Genomic DNA, 27,956 nt, shown 5'->3' with positions numbered 1-27,956 from the left:
CCCGTTGTAGTCGGACCACGGCTTCCGCCACTTTCACAATTCCTCTGGACAGCATGGTCCTCCTTGGTCCGATATGCTTTCCAACCAGAGACACAGAGGTTGGCAGCAACAGTTCATGGTGTGCAGCACGAAGACAGTTGTAGCCTCATTCAGGACCCTTTTAAATTCACTTTCAGTTGCCCCTTCTGCAGGCAATGTTGCATGCAAATGGTGGATGGGATGTCCAATCAACTTGTAGTGCTCTCAGCCAATCACAACCCCATAATGCTGGCCCTCCTGTTTTTACCACGTACAAGCCCAACGTGGCTTGTTGGTTTTTGCACTTCACTATTATTCCCACAGGAGTTATCTTCTCTCCAGTATATGTTCTTACATGGATATCTGCAGGCTTCAGTTCAGTATCTTTAAAATGCCGTTCAAACTCATTTGAATGAGAGTCTAATTTCACGTTTACTTTAAGCAACACGTACACATATCACATGGTGATGTAACGGCCTAGGTCATTTGCATACTTTTACATTTAACCCGCAATTCATTTGCTAAACAACAAAGAAAGCTTAATCAATACATTAACAATATTACTCAAAATTTTACCAGAATATTAAGTACACAAGTTTCTCTCTCCACGTGTGTGGTCTGATCCTTAAGATAATTTCAACATGTCCTGTTCTTACTTGAAAGACAAATTGAGGAGATTAATAAAAAGGACATTTTGAGGCTTAGAGCATAACAGTAAGGAAATCAGGCTGAATATTGAAAAAATAATCACAGGTTACACACACAAAATGCTGGAGGAACTCAGCAGGTCAGGTAGCATCTATGGAAATTTAAACAGTTGGCGTTTCAAGCCGAGACCCTTCTTCGGGACAGAGAAGGAAGGGGGAAGACAACAGAATAAAAACGTGGGGGAGGTTGAAACCAGGTGGGTGGGAAAGGTCAAAGGTTAGAGAAGAAGAAACCTGATCAGAGAAGAGAGTTGACCATTGGACGAGTGGACTCAGAAAGAAGTGATAGGCAGGTGGGAAGAGGTAAGAGATCAGAGTAGGGAATGGGGAGGGGGAGGAAAAATTTTTAAAACCAGAAGAAATCAATATTCATGCCATCAGGTTGGAGGCTACCCAGATGGAATACAAGGTGTTGCTTCTCCCCCCTGAGGCTGGCCTCATCTTGGCACAAGAGGAGGGAGGCCATGGACCAAAATGTCGAAACAGGAATGGAAATCAGAATTAAAATGTCTGGCCACCAGGAAGTTCCACTTGTAGCGGATGGAGCGAAGGTGATGGATGAAGCGGACCCCCAATTTACGACGGGTCTCACCGTTGCAGAGGAGGCTACACCGGGAGCACCAGACACAATAGGCAACCCCATCACAGGTGAAGTTGCCTCACCTGGAAGCTCTGTTTAGGGCCCTAAATGGAGGAGGCGTATGGGCAGGTGTGGCACTTTGGGTGCTTACAGGGATAAGTGCCTCGAGGGAGATGAGTGGGGAGGGGTGAATGGACAAGAGAACCACCGAGGGTGTAATTTGATAGTGTACTTTAGGATGCCAGGGTTATAGAAGAGATGTACTAAAATGGTCCCCGGTAATGATAGACTTTTTTATGTGGGTAGGCTGAGAAACTGTGATGACTCAGGTAGACAAAGTTAAGCAGAAATGTGCCAGAGATATCCCTGAACTTTCTGAGGTAAAGTCTGTGGAAGAAAAATCAGTAACTGGGGAGAGGAGTGAATGGTGCTTGAACCAGGGACAGAGAGAAAATATAATGAAGCAACTTACTGTTACTTATGGTACTATTGCAGATCATTTCATTTCAAATGTCTAATTACAGAATAGAGGGCTGCAGTTATAGAGGTTGTGCAGGCAGGTAGTAAGGCATCAGGTGAATTTCTGTATTAAGATTTTGCCCCTTCTGGCCACACCGCCAGCAACCCCCGGTTTTACAATGACCTGTTTGTCTGTGGTCTTTGGACTGTGGGAGGAAACCAGGGCACCCAGAGCAAACCCACACGGTCACAGGGAGGAAGGTGCAAACTCCTCACAGGCAGCAGCGGGAATTGAACCCGGGTCGGCGGTACTGTAAAGCGTTGTGCTAATGCTACCTTGCCGCAGGTTGTTACAATGTGGCGGAATGGGACTTAAAAGGGACTAGGACAACTGTTTATTTGTGTAAATCTGCAGAATGACGGGGTGGGTCTTATTGGATAGCTCTTCTAAAATGGGCCAAATGGCCGCCTTCGGTACTGCCTCATTTTAAGCTTTCTGTCCTCACGACTTGTATTCCAGGAAATCATCCAGCACTTTGTACTGTTCTGAATGAATGGTACTGAATTTATAGAGGGCATTGTTTCTATTTTAATAGATATGGGTCTTCCGAGAACCTCAAGACGCAGCATGAGGTCCAGTTACTGATATTCTAGTAACACAGTACTGCGTTCACTTCAGCTCTGACTGCAGCTCCCTTTGCACTGGCCTCCCCACTGTGCTATAGCAAAAAAAAAGATTAATAATGAAAACAGAATGGTAATGATGTGAGCTGTGTAGGAGGATGCTCTGCACAAGTGCTGATTAAAATCTGCCCAGTCAGAAAGAGAAAGAACGAATCAGACACTACAGAACAATGGATAAAGACAATGAGAACTTGATCCAATTCGCACTCCTGTCCACTGAGTTTTAAAAAAACCTATACAAGCACAAACCATGAAGCTTAAGGCTGACGTCATAAAAAAACCTCCCAGGATACGCAATCATTTCCAGCACAAAGATTACAAACGAGATGGCTGAGGTCCGTGACATTCACTGCACTTGAATGAATATTTCAGATTATTATTCAGGGCAGAGGTCGGGAAACTACAGCTTTACTCAAAGCAGATCAGCAAATGAGGTGAGTGAGGCCACAATGGAAATTAGATCAGATAGCAGAAAACAAAACTTTACACAATGACTAATAAATAATTTCAAATAATCTACCCAGCAGCAAAATAACCATTCAAACTGTTGTACAGGAAGTTTACTGTTTCTAAGCTGGACTGTTCTTGCCTGAATATCTTTTGAAGGTGTTTTATTCTCTTTCTAATTCATAAATCGTGCTGCAGTTGACGGAACTGTTTTCAGTCCCGGCACTAGCTGCCTTTCACCTGGTGAATACAAAGTCCAGGCACGAAACATGAATGACATGAATTTCTTATCAGGACTGAATGCTCAAGGAGCATAGAATCACACTCTGGAAGGAGAACATTTAGTCTATCAAAATTAGCTCCATGTTAGGGCAATACAGATAACCCCTGTTCTGTCCTTGCACTACAGAACTGCATTTTCTTTACTTTCTTTTCACACATCTCTTTTGAATACTGCAAGTGAAAATGTTTCCATAACTAACCATCTAAACCCCACCATTCATTACGTAAAAAAAACTGTCCTCAAATTACTTTTGGTCCTTCTGCACCCGGTTCTCAACTCTTTCATCAATGAAAACAAAGCTGCTACCTGCCTTCACATAACCTCTGTCAGATTCCTTTGTGACTTACGGGCCAGATTGAATTTTTTGAGGATGTAACTAAACACATCGATGAAGGTAGAGCAGTAGATGTAGTGTATATGGATTTCAGCAAGGCATTTGACAAAGTACCCCATGCCAGGCTTATTGAGAAAGTAAGGAGGCATGGGATCCAAGAGGACATTGCTTTGTGGATCCAGAACTGGCTTGCTCACAGAAAGCAAAGAGTGGTTGTAGATGGTCATATTCTGCATGGAGGTCGGTGACCAGTGGTGTGCCTCAGGGATCTGCTCTGTGACCCCCTTTTCTTCGTGATTTTTATAAATGACCTGGATGGAGGGATGAGCTAGTAAATTTGCTGATGACACAAACATAGGAGGTGTTGTGGACAGTGTGGAGGGTTGTCAGAGGTTACGGCTGATAGGAAGCAAAAATGAGCTAAGAAGTGTCAGATGGAGTTCAACCCAGATAACTGTGAAGTGATTCATTTTGGTAGGTCAAATGTGATGGCAGAATATAGTATTAATGATAAGACTCTTGGCAGTGTGGAGGATCAGGGAGATCTTGGGGTCCGAGTCCATAGGACACTCAAAGCTGCTGTGCAGGTTGACTGTGTGGTTAAGAAGGCATACGGTGCATTGGCCTTCATCGATCATGGGATTGAATTTAGGAGCCAAGAGGTAATGTTGCAGCTATATAGGACCCTGGTCAGACCCCATTTGGAGTACTGTGCTCAGTTCTGGTCACCTCACTACAGGAAGGACGTGGAAACCATAGAAAGGGTGCAGAGGAGATTTACAAGGATGTTGCCTGGATTAGGGAGCATGCCTTATGAGAATAGGCTGAGTGAACTCAGCCTTTTCTCCTTGAGCGATGGAGGATGAGAGGTGACCTTATAGAAGTGTATAAGATGATGGCAGGCATTGATCGTGTGGATAGTCAGAGGCTTTTTCCCAGGGCTGAAATGGCTAGCACAAGAGGGCACAGTTTTAAGGTGCTTGGAAGTAGGTACAGAGAAGATGTCAGGGGTAAGTTTCTTTACGCAGGAAGTGAGGAGTGCGTGGAATGGGCTACCGGTGATGGTGGTGGAGGCGGATACGATAGGGTCTTGTAAGAGACTCCTGGACAGGTACATGGAGCTCAGAAGAATAGAGGGCTTAGGGTAACCCTAGGTAATTAAGGACATGTTCGGCACAGCTTTGTGGGCTGAAGGGCCTGTATTGTGCTGTAGGTTTTCTATGTTTCTATGTACTTCTGAAGTTTTGTTTAAAAAGATTAAATCATTCTGAGCTTGAAGAATGTTACGAGGAGAAGCAAGGAGTACCCCAAGTGAACAGGTTGTTGCAGTGGGGATGAGGTCTTTGTGTGGTGAGGCAGAGCAAAGGTTTCAAAGCAAGCAAATAAAGTTTCCCCCACTACGAACAGGGGTCTTTGAAACTTTGACTGCTTGTCTAGCTGTTTATTTTATCAGCGAACAAGTCTTTAATCTTAGTGACATGCAGGATATGAGTCAGAGGTCAAATGCAGCCTGATCAGGAAATAGTTGCTGAACACTTAAATTCTATGACAATGCGAGCTTGGACATTGAGTGGGTTTGCTGCTGTGGAAAGGGTCTGTTGGCTGATTATCAAGTTACCAGTGCTGCAGTCACTGCCCAGACCCTTCTCAAGGAGTATGGGCTCAGACAATCAGCACGGTTACAGTGCAGGAGGAATTTATTCAGGCTGTGTGACTGAAGCACTGTACTCGGAAACATTGTCCCTGCTCCTTCCCGCATCTGTTAGTGTTTTACTTTACACGACATACTGTATACAATTTCCTTTTAGTGATATCAATGTCTGGTTATGTGCTGCTTGTGCTAAAACAATCTTCGTTCCCTTCATCCTCTGTGTATAGAGGTAATCTATTGTCACCAGAATCGTATTCGAAGAGCATCAAGTTACCAGTTCGCCAGCTATGAAAACAATTGGAGATTAAACGTTCTCTCTCAATCTTCTCATACCATTGAGAGCCTTATTGTTGGTCCCAGAACTTTGAAGTAGTGGAAGTAAATGATGGTGAAACTACTTGGTAGTTTTCTTCAGGGATGAGGGAACTTTATACAGGAGAAGCTGGAGATCATGTACATGTGAAATGTGATTTAGGTTACATCATCTAGCCAGTATTACCCATCCCAAAAGAATTCTTTAAACTGAATAACTTGCCACGTCTTTTCAGTGTACAGTTAAACTTCAACTGCTTAAGAATCACTTAGTAAAGATCTTAGTAACACAAAGACTTTTACTCCCTCATGTTGTAGGATGGACGTAAGATTTAAATAAATTCTAATTCTAGTCAGACCAGAGAAGAATAGCAAATTTCCTTCCCCGAGGAAGCAACTTAATGGAGTCATGGCTCCATAATTGAAGCCAGTTATTTATTTAAAATGCACTGCATTGTTCGAATATAAATTCCCCCAACTCAACAATCCAGACCATTATGGAGCATGTTAGGTTGGTAATTAAGTTACTGGACTAGCAACCAAGGTTTTCAAACAGTAATCCACAAGAATCAGTTCAAATCCTAGACAGGCAATAGGGAACTGAAATTCAGGTAAATATAGATAAATCTAGAAATGATAATGTTAGTCTCATACAATTATTAGTTTATAGTCGAAAGTATGCCCAGTTTCTCATATCTTGCAGGGAAGGCCATAAGCCTCCTGAACTCTCTGCCACCACCTAGGCTAAGATATCATCATATATGCAGCTTTGTACTGTTTACTTTGTAAATTGTATTAAGACCATAACATATAGGAGTAGAAGTAGGCCATTCAGCCCATTGAGTCTGTTCCACCATTCAGTCTTGGGCTGATCCAATTCTTCCAGTCAGCCCCACTCCCCTGCCCTCTCCCCATACCCTTTGATGCCCTGGCTAATCAAGAACCTATCTATCTCTGCCTTAAATGCACCCAATGACTTGGCCTCCACAGCCACTCGAGCAACAAATTCCACAGATTTACCACCCTCTGACTAAAATAATTTCTCCACATCTCTGTTCTAAATGGACGACCTTCAATCCTGAAGTCGTGCCCTCTTGTCCAAGACTCCCCTACCGAGGGAAATAAATTTGCCATATCTAATCTGTTCAGGCCTTTTAGCATTCGGAATGTTTCTATGAGATTCTCCCCTCATTCTCCTGGACTCCAGGGAATACAGCCCAAGAGCTGCCAGACGATCCTCAGACAGTAACCCTTATATGCACCTTATTATTTGTTCATTTATTTGTCGTAATGTTACTTTATATGTTATGTGTGTGAGTTACATGTAACGTGTTATATGTTATGTGTTGCGCACCTCGGTCCGGAGGAGCATTGTTTCGTTTGGCGGTATATGTGTGTACAGTTGAATAACAATAAACTGAACTTGAAATTGAAGCCTGCTATTCTCACCCTGTCTGGCCTATTCATTACTCTGGACCTATAAAAGTGATTGACTCTGAACACCTCCACATTTGAGGGGCAAGGAGGAACGGAGAATATTGTGAACAATACTGGTGTCATCCATACTCTATGAATTAATTTAAAACAGTAACTTCGCCTCTTTATAACAGTGGCACCAAAGCTGAGGTTGTGAGGCTGCCGTGGCTGTGAGCCCCGCGACACAAACCTTTCCATTGGTATGGATTTAGGACATCTACAGGCTGTGAGACAAAAGACCCGCGTGTTTTAAGGCGGGTATTCAGGGAGCGAGGGATGACACATACCTGGAGGACACAACGAGCAGCACCGATCTGCATCTTCATTATAGTATTCATTCTCCTTACAGGATTTGCCATTTTGTTGCTGACATGCGAGAGAAAGAGAGAATTGGCCGTTATTCAGGAATTACCCACTATCCAGTACATCCACTCTCAGAGATAAAGATACAGCTTTTCAAGTCACTGCAGAAAGCAGCTACTAACTCCAAACCTATTCAGTTTCCAAAAACCCTCGGCTCCTCCACAATACCAAACCTAAGCTGAACACCATCTTCCATTCCAGTAGGCATGAAGGAGCTATTAATGCACCTGGGGCAAATATTCTGATTCCTAAAAAGGGAACTGCAATTGCCGAGATTTTAAGTTATGTGGCTGGGGGGTGGGGGTCAGAAGGATGGTTGGGCGAAGGCAGGGCACAAGCACAAAGTCAGACCATAAGATTATAAGACAATGGCCCATAAGGTTGCTCCAAATGATCTTCTTGTTCATAATTCAGTGCGCCGGACAGAACTTAATGAACATTTGTTCATTGTGAAAAGGGTCCAGTGGAAAATGTCTCATTTGGAAACTTGATGAAATTAACTTAAAAACAAAGAGTTCGTAAAATTTATTACGGTTTCACCTCTGGCTGTTTCTCTCCACAATATCAACAGTCCCAATAAGCGATATGCAAATCGTAGACAGGAAGAATTTCCATCAAGTTATAGGTCACACAGTTGATTAAAACTAAACAACGAGAAAGTTCTCTGTATTGTCTAACAGAGTTCAGGTTAAATGGTCTAAATTAAGCTCACACTGGTGCAGCATACAATGAAGGCACCACAGAGCAGGGGAATTTGCACACAAATCAAAGGAGACCCAACCACACAAAATGCTAGAGGGACTCAGCAAATCAGATAGCATTTACGGAGGGGAATAAACAGTCAGCGTTTCGGGTGATGAGGGGTCTTGGCCCGAAATGTTAACTGTATATTCGCCTCCAGAGATAATGCTCAACTTATTCAGTTCCTCCAGCTTTTTGTGTGTGTTGCTCAAGATTTCCAGCATCTGCAGAGTCTCTTGTGCTGGAAATAGATTCGAGATTGTTTATTGTTATTCTTCAGAGCACAAGTATAAAGGAGGGCAAAATGATTGTTACTCTGGATCTGATGCACTATTAAAAAGTAACACAATAAGCACAAAGAACACAAGCAAAAACAATAAATATGAATACAAAGGCAAATAAACCCTTGTTAAAAAAAGTTTAAAAATTGTACTGCTCCCCCCATAGCAGATTGCCTGCAAGAGATGGTGAGACTGGAGTCAGCAGCTTCAGGAAAACAAGTCCTCCACTGCTTTATGGTTTTAACCGTGGTACGTTTTACAGTTTTTGCATCCTAATCTCTCTGCCTGTCCCAATGAGAGACACTCTCCTACTTACAAACTCAGGCCAAGTTTCGTCCAGTGAAGCCATTACCCTAATTCCTGGGGTCCACGGACCCCTCGGTTAATGGTACGGGCCCATGGCTTAAAAAAAAATGTTTGAGAACCCCTGCTCTAGTTGGACTGAAAGGTAAGGCTGTCACAGGAACATGAATAAAGGTGATGTATAAATAACGTTAGGATACAGGTAGCTGTCAGGACTGTTAAAGTGGTCAAACCCCCAAGGGAAACAAAGAAAATTAGTAAATTCAATCTGAAGTCAGTGGGTACTAGCAAAGGATAATCAGTGATGTGTGTTTATGATACTAGTGGGATTCCAAGGAATTCAGCATCTAATCCCATGCATTTTTCATACACATTAATAATTAAGACACAAGTGCCCGAGGCATTGCTGAGATTGTAATAGGGGGGAAGAGCGTAGACAAGGCTGATCTGGGGCAAGGGTAACCTTGAGGTTGGGAGTAGGGGCTGAAGGTCATGTGAAGGTGGAGGTGATGTTGACGCTGAGTTGGCGAGTCGCAGGAATGATGCTGGGATGGTCACGGGGGCAGGGAAATGAGGGCAATAACAGGAACAATCATTCAAGGTTGCGGTGCAGCTGGGGGTGAGGATGATGTTAAAAGTTAAAACTGTTGTGGGCCGAATCAAAGGAATCAGCATACAGAAGGGAGATAGAAATTTTGGCTAAGTAGTGTAATAACAACAACCTCAGCAAGACCAAGGAACTGATCGCAGACTTCAGGAGAGGGAAACCAGAGGTCCATAAGCCAGTACCTATCAGAGGATCAGAGGTGGAGAGGGTCAGTAACCTTAAATTCCTGGGTGTCTCTATCTCAGAGGACCTGCCCTGGACCCATCATATAAATGTAATTGCAAGGAAAGCACGACAGTACCTCTGCTTCCTTAGGTGTCTTGGAGATTCAGCATGTCATCAAAAACTTTGACAAACTTCTATAGATGTGTGGTGGAAAGTGTGCGGAGTGACTGCTTTACAACCAGGTGTGGGAATGCCAAAGCCTTTTGAGAGGAAAGTACTACAAAAGGTAGTGGATTCGGCCCAGTACATCATGGGTTAAATCCTCCCAACCATTGAGAATATCCACATGAAATGCTGTTGTAGGAAAGCAGCATCCTTCATCAAAGATCCTCACCACCTAGGCCATGCTCTCTTCTCACTGCTGCCATCAGGTAGAAGGTACAGGAGCCTCAGGACTCACACCACCAGGTTCAAGAACAGTTACTACCCCTCAACCATCAGGCTCTTGAGCAAAAGGGGATAACAACACTCACTCTGTTTCTAGTGTTCCCACAACCAATTATCTCACTTTAAGGACTCTTTATCTTCTTACTTCATGCTCTCATTATTTATTGCTATTTATTTATATTTGCATAGTTTGTTGGTCATTGATCCTGTTTACAGTTACTGTCCTGTAGTCTTGCTGACATTGCCCACAGGAGAAAGAACCTCAGCTTTGTGTATGGTGACATGCATGTACTTTGATAAAAAAACATTTAACTTTGAACAGTGATATTGACATTGGAGCTAAAGGTTATCTGAGGGTGCGGGTGACATCTGGAGCACAATGGTAATGCTATGGGTAACGTTGGCTGTGTGGTTTTTGTGGCATGGTGGGGATGTTTTGGGCTGATGTGTCATTAGGAGTTTGGGAAATACAAGTTGCCCAAGAAGAATATGACACCTGTCTTGAGGGGATTGCTTCAAGTGCAACGTTTTGAGGCCAAGTATGCAGACAGAGGTGAGGGTGAGGTCAGGAGTTAGGGTCGGGCTGTATGCAGTAACAATGTGTGTCTGTTTGTGAATGAAGGCTACAGTATCAGAAAAGAAGGATGGATGTGGAACGTGACAATTGTCTCGAACATAGGACAAGGGTGATTGCCTGTCTGGAGATAAGGGTGATATCTGCAGTCATTCATTTAAAGGATCAGTGGTTTCAGCCTGAGAACTAAAAGGGGCAAGAATGATTCATACCGTGAGAAGAATCAGAGCCACTCTAATCCCCCACTGTCTCTAATTCTCTCTGGTCCATTCATCTGCACAGAGGCCAATGTGTAGCCAAGTGAAACCTAACCCTCCTCAAGATGTGACAGCTCCAGGTCCTGTCCCCAGAGTGCCCCTGCAACCCTCCCAATGCCCCGCTGAGATATACACCCAGGGATGGTTCTACAATGTCGATGATTCATTGTATAAATGGTAAAGTACAGCTTTACTCAGTTTCCATTTCAATGGTCCTACAGGACTGAGTGGGGCATGAGCTGGTTTGCATATGCTCAATACAGCCATGACAAGACCTGCTTGCTTTTAAATCACTCATGACATTTCAGAGAAACCCCTGCTTCATGTGCATGTCTGGGCAGTTGCATCTCCGTAAAATCTCAACAGCATTATTTTCTTGGTTCAGCTTTACAAAGGGATCATCTTACATTCTCAAACCTTCTTGCATGCTCTTATAATAGAAATTATAATCTAAGTTGGCGTCAGTGTCAGAATGAGAATCAGGTTTAATATTACTGGAACACACACAAAATGCTGGTAGAACACAGCAGGCCAGGCAGCATCTATAGGGAGAAGCGCTGTCGACATTTCGGGCCGAGACCCTTCCTCGTGTTTACTCTTAATATTACTGGCATATGTTGTGAAATTTGTAAACTTTGCGACTGCAGTCCGTTGCGATACATGCCAAATATAGAAAAAAACCTGAATTATAGCAAGTATATATATGTATATTAAATTGGTAAGTTAGAATGGGTCGTGCAAAAACAGAAATAAATTTTTTTAAATGGTGAGGTAATGTTCATGGGTTCAATGCCCATTTAGAAAACAGATGGCAGAGGGGAAGAAGCTGTTCCTGAATTGCTGAGTGTGTGCCTTCAAGCTCCTGTACATCCTTCCAGTAGCAATGAGAAGAGGAGTCGAGGAATGCTACTGAGAAAGCGTAGGATTAGCAGTGGAGCTATCTTTTGGATGAGAACATAAACCAAGGTGACATGTACACCTTTGGGTAGACATAGTAGAGCTCATTGCTTGAGTGATGAAATCTCACCAGATGCCTGCAGCCATCACTTCTCCCTCAATGCACATCACTAAGACAGATTCGTGTATTTATATACTTTACGGACTCTTGCTGCATCAGAAGTAGAATTACCTCTCTAGGTGAATTAATATCTCAGATGCTTTTAAATATTTTCAAATGTAGTTAGGCTCCAACTGAAACATTGCTACTCTTTCTAAGTAATATTAGGCATGGTCATCGGCTAACTCTATCAAATCTTCCACCGAGAGTTTGAAGACTCCCAACAATGAATATGACTAGCTGAGGAGGGAATTCAAAGTCTTTTAACTCTGCTTTACTCATGTTCTCAACACCAACAAGATGGTGGGGGAACATTAATAAAAAAAAAGAGGGAGGAGTAGGTTCTTTCCTTCACAGTCCAGTGAGATTATGACTCATAATACATTTGTCAACTTTTCACCCTTTCTTAATGTCCTTTGGTTTGTTAATGGTCCAAAAATCTATCTATACCAGTTCTATCTATACTCAAAGATTGATAGATTTATCAATTCTTTTGGTAGATAATTATCAGAATTCATAATCATTAAGTAAATAAAGTTCTCCTTACCTATGTCTTAGTTCTTGATGTGCCCCTTTGTTCTAGACTCTCCTGATGGAAAAATATTCCTTTCAGTCACTACCCTGACATGATTTCTAAACTTATATGTTTCAATGAAACTAGTCCTATTTCTAAACTCGAACATGATTGTCTATTGGACAATCTCCTCATCTAAGGAATCAATCAAATACAGTACTGTGCAAAAGTTTTAAGCACACATTTATAGCTAGGGTGCATGGTATTGTACTTGTCAATGTGGAGTGGAGAGTGAGTTTGTAAATCTGGCAGAAGCAAACAATGTTGGGAATGGCGAGGGTGGAGTGCCACACAAAGAGTGTACGACAGGTGGTAGAGGAGTGCCAGGTTGGCACAGCTGCAGAAACACCCAGCCCTGGGACACCAGGCAAGGTCATTTGATTCTGAACAATTGGTTTATTGAACATTACAGAATGTCTCTCCAGTGCTTCCTGCCTCCTCCCCTCTCTCTTCCTCTTTCCCGAACTATGATTCCCCCCTCCCTGCCCCTTCAGTCCACAATAGAAATCCATATCAGAATCAAGTTTACCATCACTCACATGTCATGAAATTGGTTTTTGTTTTATTTTGCGGCAGTAGTACAGTGAAATACATAAAATTACTGTAGTACTGTGCCTAAAACTTTGGCACATTACTGTAAATCTATGCTGCACAGATCCCAAGGCATTTGTTTTTTTTTGTGACCAAATCCACATGCAGTAACTCAAGTGTGGTCACATTAAAGCCCCATTTAATTTTAAAAAAAGATTTTCTTATACAGGTCCACAGCCCCTTATCTGAAATTCTGAAACCGAAAAGCGCCGAGAAATGAAGTTTTTGCCGCGCCAACAGCTGACGTCACTCAGGAGAGACGTGGCAGCACTAGCAGAGGCCGCCAGACGTCAGTTGTGGCTCGGCGCTCGTACTGGTTACACGTGCATTTGTTGTTCGCTGTTATTTTGTGTTCACTGTTGACTTTGTGTTTAATTTCACTGTGAAAATGTCAAAAAGAGCTGCAGATACCCCAATGGGTAACAATGAGAAAAGAGAGAAGGAAGCATCTGTCATTATCAATAACGCAGAAAGTGGAGTTATTGCAAATGCTTGATCGTGCTGTGTCTGTGCGGCATCTTACATTGACGAATTTGCCAAGATAATATCTGATGAAAACCTTAGCCCTGAACAAATTTACAATGCTGATGAAACATTTAACGATATATGTTTTCTTCACTGTTGACTTTGTATTTAATTTCACTGTGAAAATGTTAAAAAGACCACGGATCAGGAAAACCCGTAAGTTCTCTCTCCAGCACTCGTTTGTGCATGTATATTTTCTTGTCATTATTCCCTAAACAATACAGTATAACAATGATTTACATAGCATTTACATTGTATTAGGTGTTGTAAGTAACCTAGAGATGATTTAAAGTATACCGGAGGATGTGTGTAGGTCTGGAGCTCCCCTGGGTCCTAAAGTTCACCCACACTCAGACAGGTTATATTCTGAATTCCGAAAAATTCTGAATTCCGAAATGCAACTGGCCCCAAGGATTTCAGATAAGGGATTGTGGACCTGTATGAAATCCTCATTCAATTTGCCTTCCCTGCTGGCTGCATGTGTGCTGGATCAAACCAATTTGTCATCGGTCACCAGTAAGCCAATTTCTACCTGTTCAGGTAATTAACACAGTCAAGCTGAAGATGTGAAGATTTTTCCTTTCTTAGAAGGATACAATGCCTCCAGAGAAATGCACAATCTGCTGAAAGAGCTCAGCAGGTCAAGCAGCATTGGGAGGAGGAGAGAATTTGTCAATGTTGCAGCTCAAAATCCCACATCAGAACCAACATCTGCAATCTCTTTTGCAGACTTTGTCCTCCTGTTCCCTAGCCATACAGTCCAGTGTCTCTGTGCTGGAGATATAGAAGAGTCCAGCACAATACAGGCCCTTTGCCCCACAGTGTTGTGCCAACTTCTAAGAAAAAATAAAAGCAGAAAATGTTGGAAAGATTCAGAAGGTTAGGAACCACCTGTAAAAAAGAAAACAGATTTAATATTTCAAGTCAAGTATGTTCATCAGCTGCCTGACCCACTGAATATTTCCAGCAATTTCAGTTTGAATTTCATATTACCAGCACCTGTAATTCTTCTAATTTCCAATTGATAAATATCAAGAGCAGGTTTAAACATTAGACACTGTCTATTCATTTTGTGAATTTGAGATGAACATCAATGAGACCATTGGCCTGTGAATCAATATATGTCAGCTACAATCTCACAGTTTTCATCATCCTATCAGATCAAGAAACTAGAAGGGACAAAACAGCAGGCAATACTCTAAAGGCAAAATTAATCACAGCTGATTACATTGAAGATCTATTCAAAGAACAATAAATTTCTGCATAATCTCACAGAAGCATCTCTCCGTCTCCTCTCTTCCCAGGAAAGTCCCCATAAAGACATTTACAATTTCAACTAACCCTTCTGATACTATTATCTTCTGATCCAGACAATCACAATGTCACTGATAGATGTCACCAAGGTAACTAACAGCAAGCAGTTCCCTGACTCTAGCTTACTGAAAAGGAAATGAGGGCTGCATTTTAAGGGCCTGATAAACCACCCTTTCGGAAATAAGCAAAGATCCACAAAAAGTTCACCATTTGAAATTACCACTACTGCTTAGCTTGGCAATTCATATTCAGCTAGACAACCATTGATTCAGCAGAGGGAATGTCACGTATTTAATGTTTGAATAAATCTTGTAAATACTGTGGCTATAAAAAGTATTCACCCCCTTGGAGCTTTCATGTTTTACTGTTCTACAACATTGAATCACAGTGGATTTTATTTGGTTTTTATGACACGAATCAACAGAAAAAAAAAGATTCTTTTGTGTTAAAGTGAAAACAGATGTTTACAAAGTGATCTAAATTAATTACAAATATAAAACACAAAATAATTGATTGCATAAGTATTCACCCCCCCCCCTTTAATATGGCATACCAAATCATCACTGGTGCAGCCAATTGATTTTAGAAGTCACATAACTAGTTAAATGGAGATCTGTTTTTGGAATGCAGTCAAGGTGTTTCCTATATCTGGAAGGTCCAACTGCTGGTGAGTCAGTATCCTGGCAAAAACTACACCATGAAGACAAAAGAAAACTCCAATCAACTCGGCAAAAAGGTTATTGAAAAGCACACGTCAGGAGATGGATACAAGAAAATTTCCAAGATACTGAATATTCCTTGGAGTACATTTTAAGTCAATCATCAAGAAATGGAAAGAATATGGAACAGCTGTAAATCTGCCTAGAGCAGGCCGTCCTCAAAAACTGAGTGACCGTGCAAAAAATGGAATTGTAATGGAGGTCACCAAGTGCCCTATGACAGTTCTGGAGGGGCTACAAGCTTCAGTGGCTGAGATGGGAGAGACTGCACGTACAACAACTGTTGCCCGGGTGATTCACCAGTCTCAGATTTATGGGAGAGTGGCAAAGAGAAAGCCACTGTTGAACAAAACTCACATGAAATCGCAGCTGAAGTTTGCCAGCTGGCATGTGGGAGACTCCTACATCAGCTGGAAGGAGATCCTATGGTCTGATGAAACTAAAATTGAGGTTTTTTTAAAAATGCTATGCTTGGCATAAGCCAAACACCGCACATCATCAAAAACACACCGTCCCTACCGTGAAGCATGGTGGTGGCTGCATCACGCTGTGGGGATGCTTCATTGCGGCAGGCCCTGGAAGGCTTGTGAAGGGAGAGGGTAAAATGAATGGGGCAAAAAGCAGGAAAATCCTGGAGGAAAACCTGACGCAGTCTGCAGGACAACTGCGACTTGGGAGAAGATTTGTTTCCCAGCAAGACAATGACCCCCAAGCATAAAGCCAAAGCTACACAGAAATAGCTTGAAAACAACAAAGTTAATGTCCTGGAGTGGCCAAGCCAGAGTCCAGACCTCAATCCAATTGAGAATTTGTGGCTGGATTTGAAAAGGGCTGTCCTCTCACAATCCCCATGCAATCTGACAGACCTATTCTTACAGAATTAAAGGCTGTAGTTGCTACCAGAGGTGCATCTACTAACTACTGATTTGAAGGGGGTGAATACTAATGCCATCCCAATTATTTTGTGTGTTTTATATTTGTAACTAATTTAGATCTCTTTGTAGAGATCTGTTTTCAGTTTGACACAAAAGGGTCTTTTTCTGTTGATCAGTGTCAAAAAAGCCAAAATAAATCCAATGCTCTGAAAGAATAAAACATGAACATTTCCGGGGAGAAGATGAATACTTCTTATACCGGGCTGTATCTTGTTGATTAAGCATTCCTGTTCTTTAAAATTAATTCATTACGGATTATAAGTAAAAGTACATTGATGGCTTACGTCATCGTGCTACCATGTGATACGCGTGCAGCTAGCTAAAATGCAGATCCACGTTTCTGACTCCCAGGTCTTCATTTGAATTAGTTTAATGTTTTGAAGTTACAAAACTTGATAGTGTGGGTTACACTCCCCTGACCCAGGGATAAGTAGATATCTGACAATCCTCAATGCAGAGAACTCCGAGTGGATTCGCTACACGATGGAGAACCCCCCCCCCCCCACCCCATCCACACGATTCGTTTGATGATACAGGCAATTCCTCATCAATCAATCATGCCAGCAGGTAATCAGCTTAGCGCAAACATGCTTGACTAAAATATAAACACAGCAAGTTCGGGAAGAACTCAGCAAGACAACATTTTTTGGACCTGAGACGTTAACTGTTTCTCTCTCCAGAAACGTTGCCTGACCTACCGGATTTTTCCAGCATTTTCTATATTTTTTTTTAAAAAAAAATGTTTTTAGGGTTCCAGTGTCGGCAGTCGTCGTTTTCCTTCAGTGGCCATTTTCTGCGTGCAACGTCCATCGCCCTTTGCCCCCTAATAAATATCTATTACTCAGAAAGTAAGTTATTCAAATCCAGAGAAGTTAATCATCTTGAAGATTCGTCGGCTTACATTCGATACGTCTGATCTTACATATCCTAACCGCATGCATCAAACTCATCTACCGATTTCAGCTACCCCATTCCAGGAAAGTAAAACAGCACACGGTGAGCAACATAAACACGCTTGTATTCATATAGCAAGTCTACAAAAAGGGTAATACAAGTTTTTTAAAACTTCCAGCAGTTTTCACCTCAATGAATGTAGCATTCCCCCCTCCCTCCACGCCCGTCAATAATTGCCAAGATATATACCCGCGTTATCTGTATCTTACCTTCCAGTTATCTTTCTCTCCAGGCGAAATAATTTTCATATATAAAATTTTACAGGACAGCGTCTATGCTTTAACAAATTCGTTCTACCTCAGTCCGAGAACCACTCCCCCACTTCCCAAGAAATCGTCCTTCCCCGTTCAGTTCATGTACAACCATCCGCGAAATTTCAAGCCTCCTGTCATCGACGCCCACGTTTGAAACGGTGTGTTCGATTCGCGACACCAGCCGACCGCGGCTGGTCTGAACAACTGAGATAAGACCAGACAGCAGACCAGGTGCGTTTCTAATGTTTGTGTTTCATTATGAGATCTTACTCCGGAGCAGGTTCGGGGGCCGCGGAGGGGCTGACAGAAACCATGTGTTAGCCTGACTACCGCCCTAATCGCGATGGGACCCCTCCCAGCCTCTGTCAAATTGCAGAAACAATACAAATCCTCGTGGGCAGGTAGGTTTTTAGTGTGAGTATGAGAGGGGGGGGGGGGCTCTGCTGAACAAGTGGAGCTTACTCTGTTGATAATTTCACTAGCTGACTATTTAATCAAGAACTCTCAGCGAAACTCAAACTTCACGCTGGGAAGAGTATAGTGGAAAGAGGGAATTCGTCTTAATACGTCCGTGCCCTTATTATTTATCATTCGGAGCGCAGATTCGAAATCATTACGTGTTTTCATCTTGAAGAATGTTGCCAGAGCGCTGGGTCCGACTGAACACCCTACAATTCAAATAGGAATTTAAATGCTTTTCGGTCCCGTTTTACGGAGAAGGTCTGAGTTATGAATTACGTTCCTGATACACTGGCCGCTCCGACAATAAGATTCACAGTTGTTGACCTACCTCTCCAAGCGCCGCCGTGAACACCAACGAGACCCATAAGACGGGGATTGAGCTCCGCGGCAGCATCCTCGGCTCCTCGCTGCCCAGAGGTTGCTGGCGAAGTGACAGACTGAGCTCTAATTGACACAGCAGATTGACTTTGAATTTTGCCGGTGCTGTACGTGAATTGGTGGGAGGAGCTAGAGCGCTTGGACGCTATAAAATACGAGCATCTATAGAAAGAAACACGTCGACGTTTCGGGCCGAGACCCTCCGTCTGGACTAACTGAAAGAAAAACAAGAACATAGAATACGGGCTGCAGTCTTCCATTAATCTCCAACTGGAACCTCACATCTTTCTTGCCCTCCCACTTTCCGCAGGGATCGCTCCCCACGCAATTCCCTTGTCCATTCATTCGTCCCTCCCCACTGATCTCCCTCCTGACATTTACCCCACTGATCTCCCTCCTGACATTTACCCCACTGATCTCCCTCCTGACATTTACCCGTGTGCAAGCGGTGCAAGAGCTACACCTGCCCCTGCACCTCCTCCCTCACTACCATTCAGGGCCCCCAAACAGTCCTTCTCGGTGAGGCGACACTTCACCTGTGAGTCTCTCGGGGTCATCCACAGTATCCGGAGACCCGACGCAGACTGGGAGAGCGCTTCGCCGACACCTACGCCAGAAAAAGCGGGATCTTCCAGATCAGCAGGTTTTACTTCCCATTCCGGCATGTCAGTCCGTGGTCACCTCTACCGCAACTCCGTCTGGGTAGCCTGAAACCTGACGGCATGAGCATCGATTTCTCGAAATTCCGGCAATGATACCCCTACCCGCACTTCACCACTTCCCATTCCTGTTTTCCTTTCTCTCCTTATCACCTCCCTCTGATGTTCCCCTTTTCTTTCTTCCACGGCCTTCTGTCCTGTCCTATCAGACTCCCCCTTCTCCAGCCCTGTATCTCTTTCACCAATCAACTTCCCAGCTACTTACTTCATCCCTTTCCCCCCCACTCCCCATCTCCCAGTCTCGCCTATCAGCTGGTGTTTCTTTCACCCCTCGCCCACCTTTTTACTCTGACTCCACATTCCCAGTCCTGATAAACTCTTTTCCACAGATGCTGCCTGGCCTGCTGAGTTCCTCCAGCGTTTTGTGTTAGTTGCTTGAATTTCCAGCGTCGACGGATTTTCTCTTGTTTGTCGCTGCAATTCACCAGAAGTTCAGGCAGCATTTGTGGAAAAGAGAGCCCCTTGATGTAATATAGTCTGTATTCAAAACCGGCGCAAGCCAGATCTCCAGGACCATCGGGTGCTGTCAGGTTTGGGGTGGTAGCCAGCCTCCAATTTAAACACATTGTCACTGGCACAGTCTCCGAAACCGCTCCCGTACGAGACCCTCAGAGTGAAGCTCCAAGCAGAAAGGCGTCTGATTTGATATTTGGTCTCGGCTGTGTCCCCCCCCCCCCCCCCCCCAATTTAATAAACAGACGCGTGAATCCCGGTGAGTTGGTGCCGTTTATCTTCGCGATCTCGTGGCCTTGTTGAACCCCGCGGGCCAGGGCCAGGGCCAGGGCGAGGGAGAAGTGGGAGCTGGAGGCGAGGATGCAGATTTGGGCGGCACTGGACTGGACTGCAAACCACCCTGCCTTGATCGAACAGACCGGTCCAAAGTAGCGAACTGGATGAGTTTCCAGCAAGCTGATGCAGTCATAATCCCAACAAACATCATAATCCCGATGAAAGGACAGATTGCTTAAAAAGTAACAGGTAACGTCTAAAGAATGGCAGTGGACATGGTTAGTAATTTTGTCGATGATACTAAAATAGGTGTTGTAGACAGTGTACTTACAAAAAATGACAAGGGGTGGGAGTCAGCGGGAGACGTTCATGGAGTGTGCACTGTTTTAGATTCGCTCCATAACCTTTACTTTTTTTAACCTGTGATCACCCTTATCCAACTTATTTTTACCTACACCAAAAGATTCTTGCTATTTTTTTGGACTTATAGTTAAGAGTTTATTGTGAATTTTTGAAGAGATGCAAACAGAAATGGCTCTTAGATCTAAAGGACGAGAACCGGGGTGCAACCCGAATGGTAATGGAAAGAAGCAAGCTCATCCGCAACGCACTGAGTTAACTTATGAACTGTTTATGGAGGTTTTGGATAAAAAATTTGATGAACTACAACAAATTTTTAAACAAGATATAAAGGCTTTTCAAGATTATATGGTTAAGACGGATTCAGTAATTAACCAGCAGCAAGTTCTCTGCAAGACGACGCTCGGAAACGTGATTTGACAATTGAAAAATTGCAACTGGATTTAATGTCGACCACTAAATTGGTGGAAACACTTAAAGCCAAGAGTGTCGACTTTGAGAATCGGTCCAGAAGACAGAACCTACGTATACTTGGTCTCTCAGACGGCATAGAAAAAGACGACCCCTCGAAATATTTTGCTCAACTTTTAAAAGATGCGTTCCCGTCGGTTTTCCCAGATAACCCTCCGTTACTTGACCGAGCACATAGAATTTGGCGTCGATCATCGAGTGTTCCAGCTAAACCTTCGGTTGTAATTGTCCGGTTTCATTATGTACACGACAAAGAACAACTTATTCGTGTGGCTCGGCGGGTTGGAATGGTTAAAAAATGACAAGGGGGGGGGGGGGGGGATCTTGAACAGATAGATATGTGGACTGAGGATTGGCTTTGGATCCAGATAAATTCAAGGTATTGCATCTTGGGAGACCAAACCAGGATAGGGCTTATGCGGATAATGGTAGGGCCCTGCGATGCGTTGCAGAGGAGAGAGACCTAGCAGTTCAAGTGCATAATTTGCTGTAACCAGCATCACAAGCAGATAAGGAGGTGTAAAAGTCATTTGACATACTGCCCTTTGTCAGTCAGGTCAAGAATAGGAGTTGTGAAGTTGTGTTGCAGTTATCTCAGACGCTGGTGAAGGCCTCAGATAAAATTGAATGTAGGCCAATGGAAATGTGAGACAACAGCACTACCAGCAAAGACTCAAAAGTAATTGATGGATAATTTAAAAGAATAATAAGGAATTTTTCTTTGACACAGACAGTGGTAAGGGGTGTGAAACATGACAGAGTGAAAAGGCAGAAACAACTATTACATATGAAACTGTTTGGATGTGTAGTCCAAAAATTATGCCTTGCAGGTCAACGGACACAATGCAGGAAGGTGTAATATAGTGAGTTGTTCTTTTATTGGCCAGTAAAGGTGAAATGGGCCAGGTGGCCTTATCTAGTTCATAAATGTTCTATGAGTCTATCACTCAGAGTAGTCTAGGTTTGCCGATGACATTAATCTAGGTGGGGAAGTAAACCGCGCAGAGGTGTAAAATGACTGCGGAAGGGTCAAATGACTGGACAAGAACGTGTCAAATAGAATGTATTCAGCAGAATGAGAAATTATCCACTTTGGTGGAAAGGACGGGAAAGAGGCAACATTTTTTTTAAAGTGACTGTAACTGTACATTCAGAGGGATTTGTGTGTCTCTGTTGACAAATTACTAAAACATAATGTATAAGAATAAGCATTAGTTAGGAAAGCAAATGCTATGTTAATCTTAGAGACAACAAGAAACTGCAGATGCTGGAACCTGGAGCAAAATAAAACTGCTGGAGGAAGTTGATTTTTATGGAAGACAAAGGGCTTTGGCAAGGCTCCACATGGAAATTGAACCTAAATGGGCTCTTTAAATGGAACAGGAAGCACGTGCCTTAGAAGGGTTGCTGTAAATATTCCCTGCATTGTTCCTGGGAGAAAATAACTTATAAAGAGATGTTCTCTGTGCTCTCTGGAGCAAATAAAATTCTTAGGCAGAATGGATGCTGAGAGTTTCTTCCCTCGTGCTGGTGAGAGGCCAGACATTCAGGACCGGGATGAGGAGAACACTTAGAAGGTAGCAATATCTTGGAACGCTACAGTCCACGAGATCAGCAGATATTCAGGGTGCAGGTTCATCCACTTTTAGCACTGAGGGAATTAATAAGTATAGAGAGGGGATGGGAGAGTTAATGATTGGCTGCAATCTTTTTCTTTATATTTTGACTATGATGCAAGATCATGGTGAAACATCAGAGCCTTGATCAAAGTAACGTGCACGACTCCACATCAATCAAAATGAGTTGCACTCACTTTCAACCAGTCAGCTCACATTTCAATCAAAAAAGCCTCAAATATTTTTTAAAAATGAGCAATAGCTTCAAAGCTCAATTTGTCTTTCTCTTAAATGCAGATTGCCCCTTTATTGAGATGACAAAGCAAACTTTCAGATTTGCAGAATTGGACCAATTACTAACTGAGTTTTGGTTAGCTTTTCCCAGCAACACCAATGCTGAGAAATTTCAAGTTTACCATACTGAAGTTATGAGCGGCTGACACGTTCCACCCTGGCTCTTTGATCATTTCAAGGGTTTAATTGAAAGTCAGTGAGAGCTGTTCTTATATACAAGACACCAAGCAGCATCTTTTACACTGACAGTAGCAGCCAATATGTCTCAAAGTGAATTGGCAGGTGCTTAATGTTGGCTAAGAGTTGAGCTTCCAATCCAAATCTAGTCCATTCCTAAAACTGGCTGCTTCCATTACTCTTGTCACTCAAGTTATCTTTTGCCGAAACCTCATTCATTCCATTGTTAGCTTTGGACATGGTAATTAAAGCTTCCTGACTCATTATCATCTTTCTCCCATCTGTTACTGCCCACAATGCCGCCGGCATTTAGGGCAACAATAAAGGTTCTCCTTCTCTGTCTGTCTTTGGCCATGTTACTTTGCACACAGATATAAAAGAATTCTTCATTGCTGTTTCCATAACAATTTTTTTGACCAGTCAGGGGTGTCAGCCCTGAGCTGAATGAACCCAGAGGACCGGTGGTCCACTCTTAGTCTGGCCTCTGACCTTTGACCTGCTTGGCATTGGTAACTCTACCAAGAGCCAAAACATAAAGCCCTGATTCCAGCCAATATAGCTCTCTGAGTTATTGAGGAACACAAGCCTCCAAACCCTACGACAAAGTTGTGGTCCTCTTGGAGGCTTTCTTCCAACAGTTCACCCAAAAATCTATGATGCCAACTGTAGTCCACCTGCTAATTTGGGTTTGTTAATCTGCATTGCTCTTATCTGCATATGCTCTTATTATTAAAAAAAAATCATCCTTGAATTCAAATCTCTCTCCATTGACTTGCCTCAAATCTTTTCAATGAATAGTTTGTCTGTATCACAGTTTTCATTGTTCCACCTTGAGCTATCTGGACCCTAAAGTCAAATATTCTCTCCCTTAACCTCTTGCAACTCTCTCCTTTAGGCCAGGCTCTGAGACCTATCTGCTTGAGCAAGCTTTTGGTTACATCCAAACATTTCCTTATATAGTTTATACAAGACTTTATTCATTAAAAACTCCTGTGAGGCATCTTGAGGTATTTTATCATGATAGATGTAATACAAAAATATGAACTGTTGCTGTGACTTAATATGTTGTTGGCCAAGATTCTAGTCTTTCCCAAACCTGGGAGTACACAGAAAGAGTCCTGGGCAGCTCTTCCTAGATGTGCAGCTAAGCTTTCAAAAAAAGATTGGGAGTGAATGGTTGGTGCTTAAGCCACATCTGGATGTCATTTACTGACTGAAAAAACACCAGGCTAGTACTGTGGAAAGTTTCAAAACAATTATAAAACCCAAAGTAAACACAAAGTACACTGCGGATGCTGTGGTCAAATCAACACGTACAAAAGCTGGATGCATTCAGCAGGTCGGGCAGCATCCGTTGAAATGTGCAGTCAACGTTTTGGGCCGAGACCCTTCATCAGGACTGAAGAGGGAGGGGGCAGGGGCCCCATAAAGAAAGTGGGGGGAGGGTGGAAAACCAATCAGAGCGAAGTTCAAGGGGTGGGGGAGGGGAAGCAGGGAGGGGATAGGCAGGAGAGGTGAAGAAGGAATGTAAGGGGAAAGCACTATGGGTAGTAGAAGAAGGCAGAATCATGAGAGACGTGATAGGCAGCTGGAAGAGGAGACAGAATGAAAGTGGGATGGTGGAAGGGAGAGGGAGGGAATTACTGGAAGTTGGAGAATTCGATGTTCATACCAAGGGGCTGGAGACTTCCCAGACGGTAGATGAGGTGTTGCTCCTCCAACCTGAGTTTGGCCTCATCATGGCCGTAGAGGAGGCCATGTATGGACATATCCGAATGGGAATGTGAAGGAGAGTTGAAGTGGGTGGCAACCAGGAGATCCTGTCTGTTGTGGCGGACGGAGCGGAGATGCTCGATGAAGCGGTCCCCCAATCTGCGTCGGGTCTCGCCGATGTAGAGGAGGCCGCACCGGATGCAATAGATTACCCCAACAGACTCACAAGTGAAGTGTTGCCTCACCTGGAAGGACTGTTTGGGGCCCTGAATGGTGGTAAGAGAGGAGGTGTAGGGACAGGTGTAGCACTTTCTAGCTGCCTATCACGTCTCTCATGATTCTGCCTTCTTCTACTACCCATAGTGCTTTCCCCTTACATTCCTTCTTCACCTCTCCTGCCTATCCCCTCCCTGCTTCCCCTTCCCCACCCCTTGATCTTTCCTCAGATTGGTTTTCCACCCTCTCCCCACCTTCTTTATGGGGCCCCTGCCCCCTCCTTCTTCAGTCCTGACAAAGGGTCTCGGCCCGAAACGTTGACTGCACATTTTAACCGATGCGGCCCAACCTGCTGAGTTCATCCAGCTTTTGTACATGTTTAATTATAAAACCCAACTTTTTTAATTTGGCCTATTTATAGGATTACTTGGTACCTGTTGATGTTGATTACATTCATATCATTACATTCAATTACAATTTAGTCTATATAATGTTTGTCTTTACTTATGATTTTTAATTTTGTCTTGTATTTTTATTACTAGATTGATTCATCTTTACAATCGATGTAAAGCATTTGAGCCTGCATCTTAACGTATAAAAGGTTAAGATAAAGTTATAATTATTATTTAACATCAGCTAGAGTTCAGGACTAGCATGTTCCTGTGGAGATGAATGATAAGGATGGCAGGGTTTGGGAACTTCAGATGACATGAGATACTGTAAGTTTAGTCAAAATGAAAAGGAAGCATACGTACGGTTTTGGAAGCTGATATTAGATAAGGCCCTTGATGAACGTAAAACAGAACTAAGGGGCCAAAAAATTCCTTAGTAAGCAGGATTAAAGAAAACCTCAAAGTAATTTATACATACTGCATAATAGGAGTGAGAGTGTAGCTAGTGAAAGAGTAGGTCCACTGAAGGACAAAAATGGGAATTTATTCATGAAGCTAAAGAGAGACCTCAGGAGGACCAGAATCTTGTTGTGGGTTGGAGGCTTGCATGCCTCAATGACCTGGAGAGCTGTGTTGGCTGGAGGCGAGGCTTTATGCTTTAGCTCTGGATAGGGTCAACCATGTCAAGCAGGTCAAAAGGCAGAGACCAGACTAAGAGTGGTCCACCGGTCCTCCAGGTTCGGGGGTTCAGCTCAGGGCCAACAACCCTGAGTGGTCAAACAAGATTGTGATGGAAACAACAATGAAGGATCCTCTACATCTGAGTGCAACGGTATTCCTGAGTCTCACCCTGTGTAACTAACAGTAGTAAAAACTGAGAGGATGAAGGAAGCCCTGAACACCACCAGAGATGGAGGAACTTCATTGCTGCCTTAAACACCAGTGGTTTAGTGAGCAGGAGCAGGGGAAGGTAAAGAAAGTAGAAAAAGTCCTAAATGAACACTTCACGTCAGTACTCACCAAGGAGAAAAACATAAATGTTGTGGAATCTGAAAGGGGTACGTTAATATTAAGGAGGCAGCGCTGAGTGTCTTTAAAAACATTAAGATGGATAAATTCCCAAGCCTAATGGAATCTATCACTGAACGCTGAGGGTGGCAAGTGAGAAGATTGCTGGGGCATTGAACAGATATCTTTATATCTTTTTTTAGCCACAAACAAGAAGAATAGCCAATGTGTATAAGATGGGCTAATCAAGGAAATGTTAGCCAGTGAGCCTTAAATCAGTTGTAAAGAAATTATTGAAGAAAATTCTTAAGTACAGGATTTACTCATATTTGTAAATACTTAGATTTAAACTATCTCCCTCAAAAGATAATTGTCAGGTCAGCTATATGAACTACACCCTTAAACTGTGGAATTCAATACCTGAAACTATAAGGGATGCAGACTCAGTTGACACTTTTAAATGCCAGCTCAAAACATATTTATTTAACCTTGCTTGTAACTGACACCTTTTTGTCTTTTATTTTCATGTTTATTTTAAATTTTATTTTCATGTTTGTACTTTTATCCCATTGTAAAGCGCTTTGAACTACATCATCTGTATGAAAAGTGCTCTAGAAATAAAGTTATTAATATTATTATTAATATTGTTGATATTATTATTGTGGATTATTATTATTATTATTATTATTATTATTATTATTATCACAGATTAACTGGAATAGTCAGCATGGCTTAGTAGTTCCATCTCACAAATTTAATTGAAATTTTTTGAGGAGGTGACTAAGATCATTTTCGAGGGTAGAGCAGTGGATGGTGTCTACCAGGACTTCACTAAATTATTTTCCAAGGTTCCTCAGAGTAAAGTAGTCCAATGGATTAAGTCTCATTGAATCACAGTAAACTGGTAATTCAAGAAAGTTGGCTTGATCATAAAAGACAGAGGGTAATGGTAGAGGGATTCTTTTTTCTGACCAGTGGTGTTGAGCAAGGTTCAGTGCTGGGACCTCTCGTCATTGTTTTATGTAAATAATTTGGACGAGAAAGTCAATGTTCTGATTAGTAAGTTTGCAGATGGACATGAAAATGAATGTTGTTGTGGATAGTGAGGGAGATTGTTAAAGGATATAGAACAGTTGAAAATTTTAGATGAGTAATGCTAATTGACATGTGTACGGTGATGTATTTTTGAAGGTCAAATGCGAGAGGAAAGCATAAAGTAAATGGCAGGGATTCCCAGCCCATGGTTAATGGTGAGGCTCCAAGCGATAAAAAAAGGTTGGGAACCTCCGCTTTAGAGTATTAATGTAAAAAGTTATCTAGGAGTACGAGTCCATAGCTCCATGAGAATGGTTAGGATGCTAAAGAAAGCATATGGCATGCTTGCATTCCTTGGCTGGAGCATTGAGTGTAAGAGCTGACAGGTCATGTTGCAGCTGTATCGAACATTTACAGTATTTGTGTGCCGTTCTGGTTGTCACAATGTGGAGGGCTTTGGAAAGAGTGCAAATGATGTTGCTGGATTAGAGTGTATTAGCTATAAGGAGAGGTTGGACAAGCTTGGATTGCAACATTTGAGACTCAAGGATGACTTGACAGAAGAATATAAAATTATGAGAAGCATAGATAGGGTAGATAGTCCCAGGGTTTTTTCCCAGGGTTGAAATGTCAAATACAAAAGAATATTGGTTTAAGATGAGAGGGGTAAAGTTTAAAGGAGATGAATAAGGCAGGGAATAGAGGGAATATAGACCATTGCAGGCAATGGGATTAGTTAAATTGGTACCATAGTCAGTACAATTTTAGTAGGCT

General features: G+C 42.7%; 1 protein-coding gene across 1 annotated transcript in view; it reads right to left on the bottom strand.

Annotated features, from left to right (window-relative positions):
- Positions 1 to 18,487, bottom strand: part of LOC140718565 (tumor necrosis factor receptor superfamily member 1B-like) — a 33,056-nt gene extending 14,569 nt beyond the window's left edge. The window contains exons 1-2 of the mRNA XM_073032533.1: positions 18,403 to 18,487; positions 7,239 to 7,317 (exon numbers count right to left, since the gene is read on the bottom strand). Coding sequence (XP_072888634.1) covers positions 7,239 to 7,317; positions 18,403 to 18,468 — 145 coding nt within the window. The 5' untranslated portion in view covers positions 18,469 to 18,487. The remainder of the gene's footprint in view (positions 1 to 7,238; positions 7,318 to 18,402) is intronic.
- Positions 18,488 to 27,956: the final 9,469 nt, after the last annotated feature.

Source organism: Hemitrygon akajei, chromosome 29 (assembly GCF_048418815.1).
Source record: "Hemitrygon akajei chromosome 29, sHemAka1.3, whole genome shotgun sequence".
In the NCBI taxonomy this organism is placed as follows: Eukaryota; Metazoa; Chordata; class Chondrichthyes; order Myliobatiformes; family Dasyatidae; genus Hemitrygon; species Hemitrygon akajei.
The sequence above is the reverse complement of the archived record's forward strand: the minus strand, read 5'-3'. Positions and strand labels throughout refer to the sequence as shown.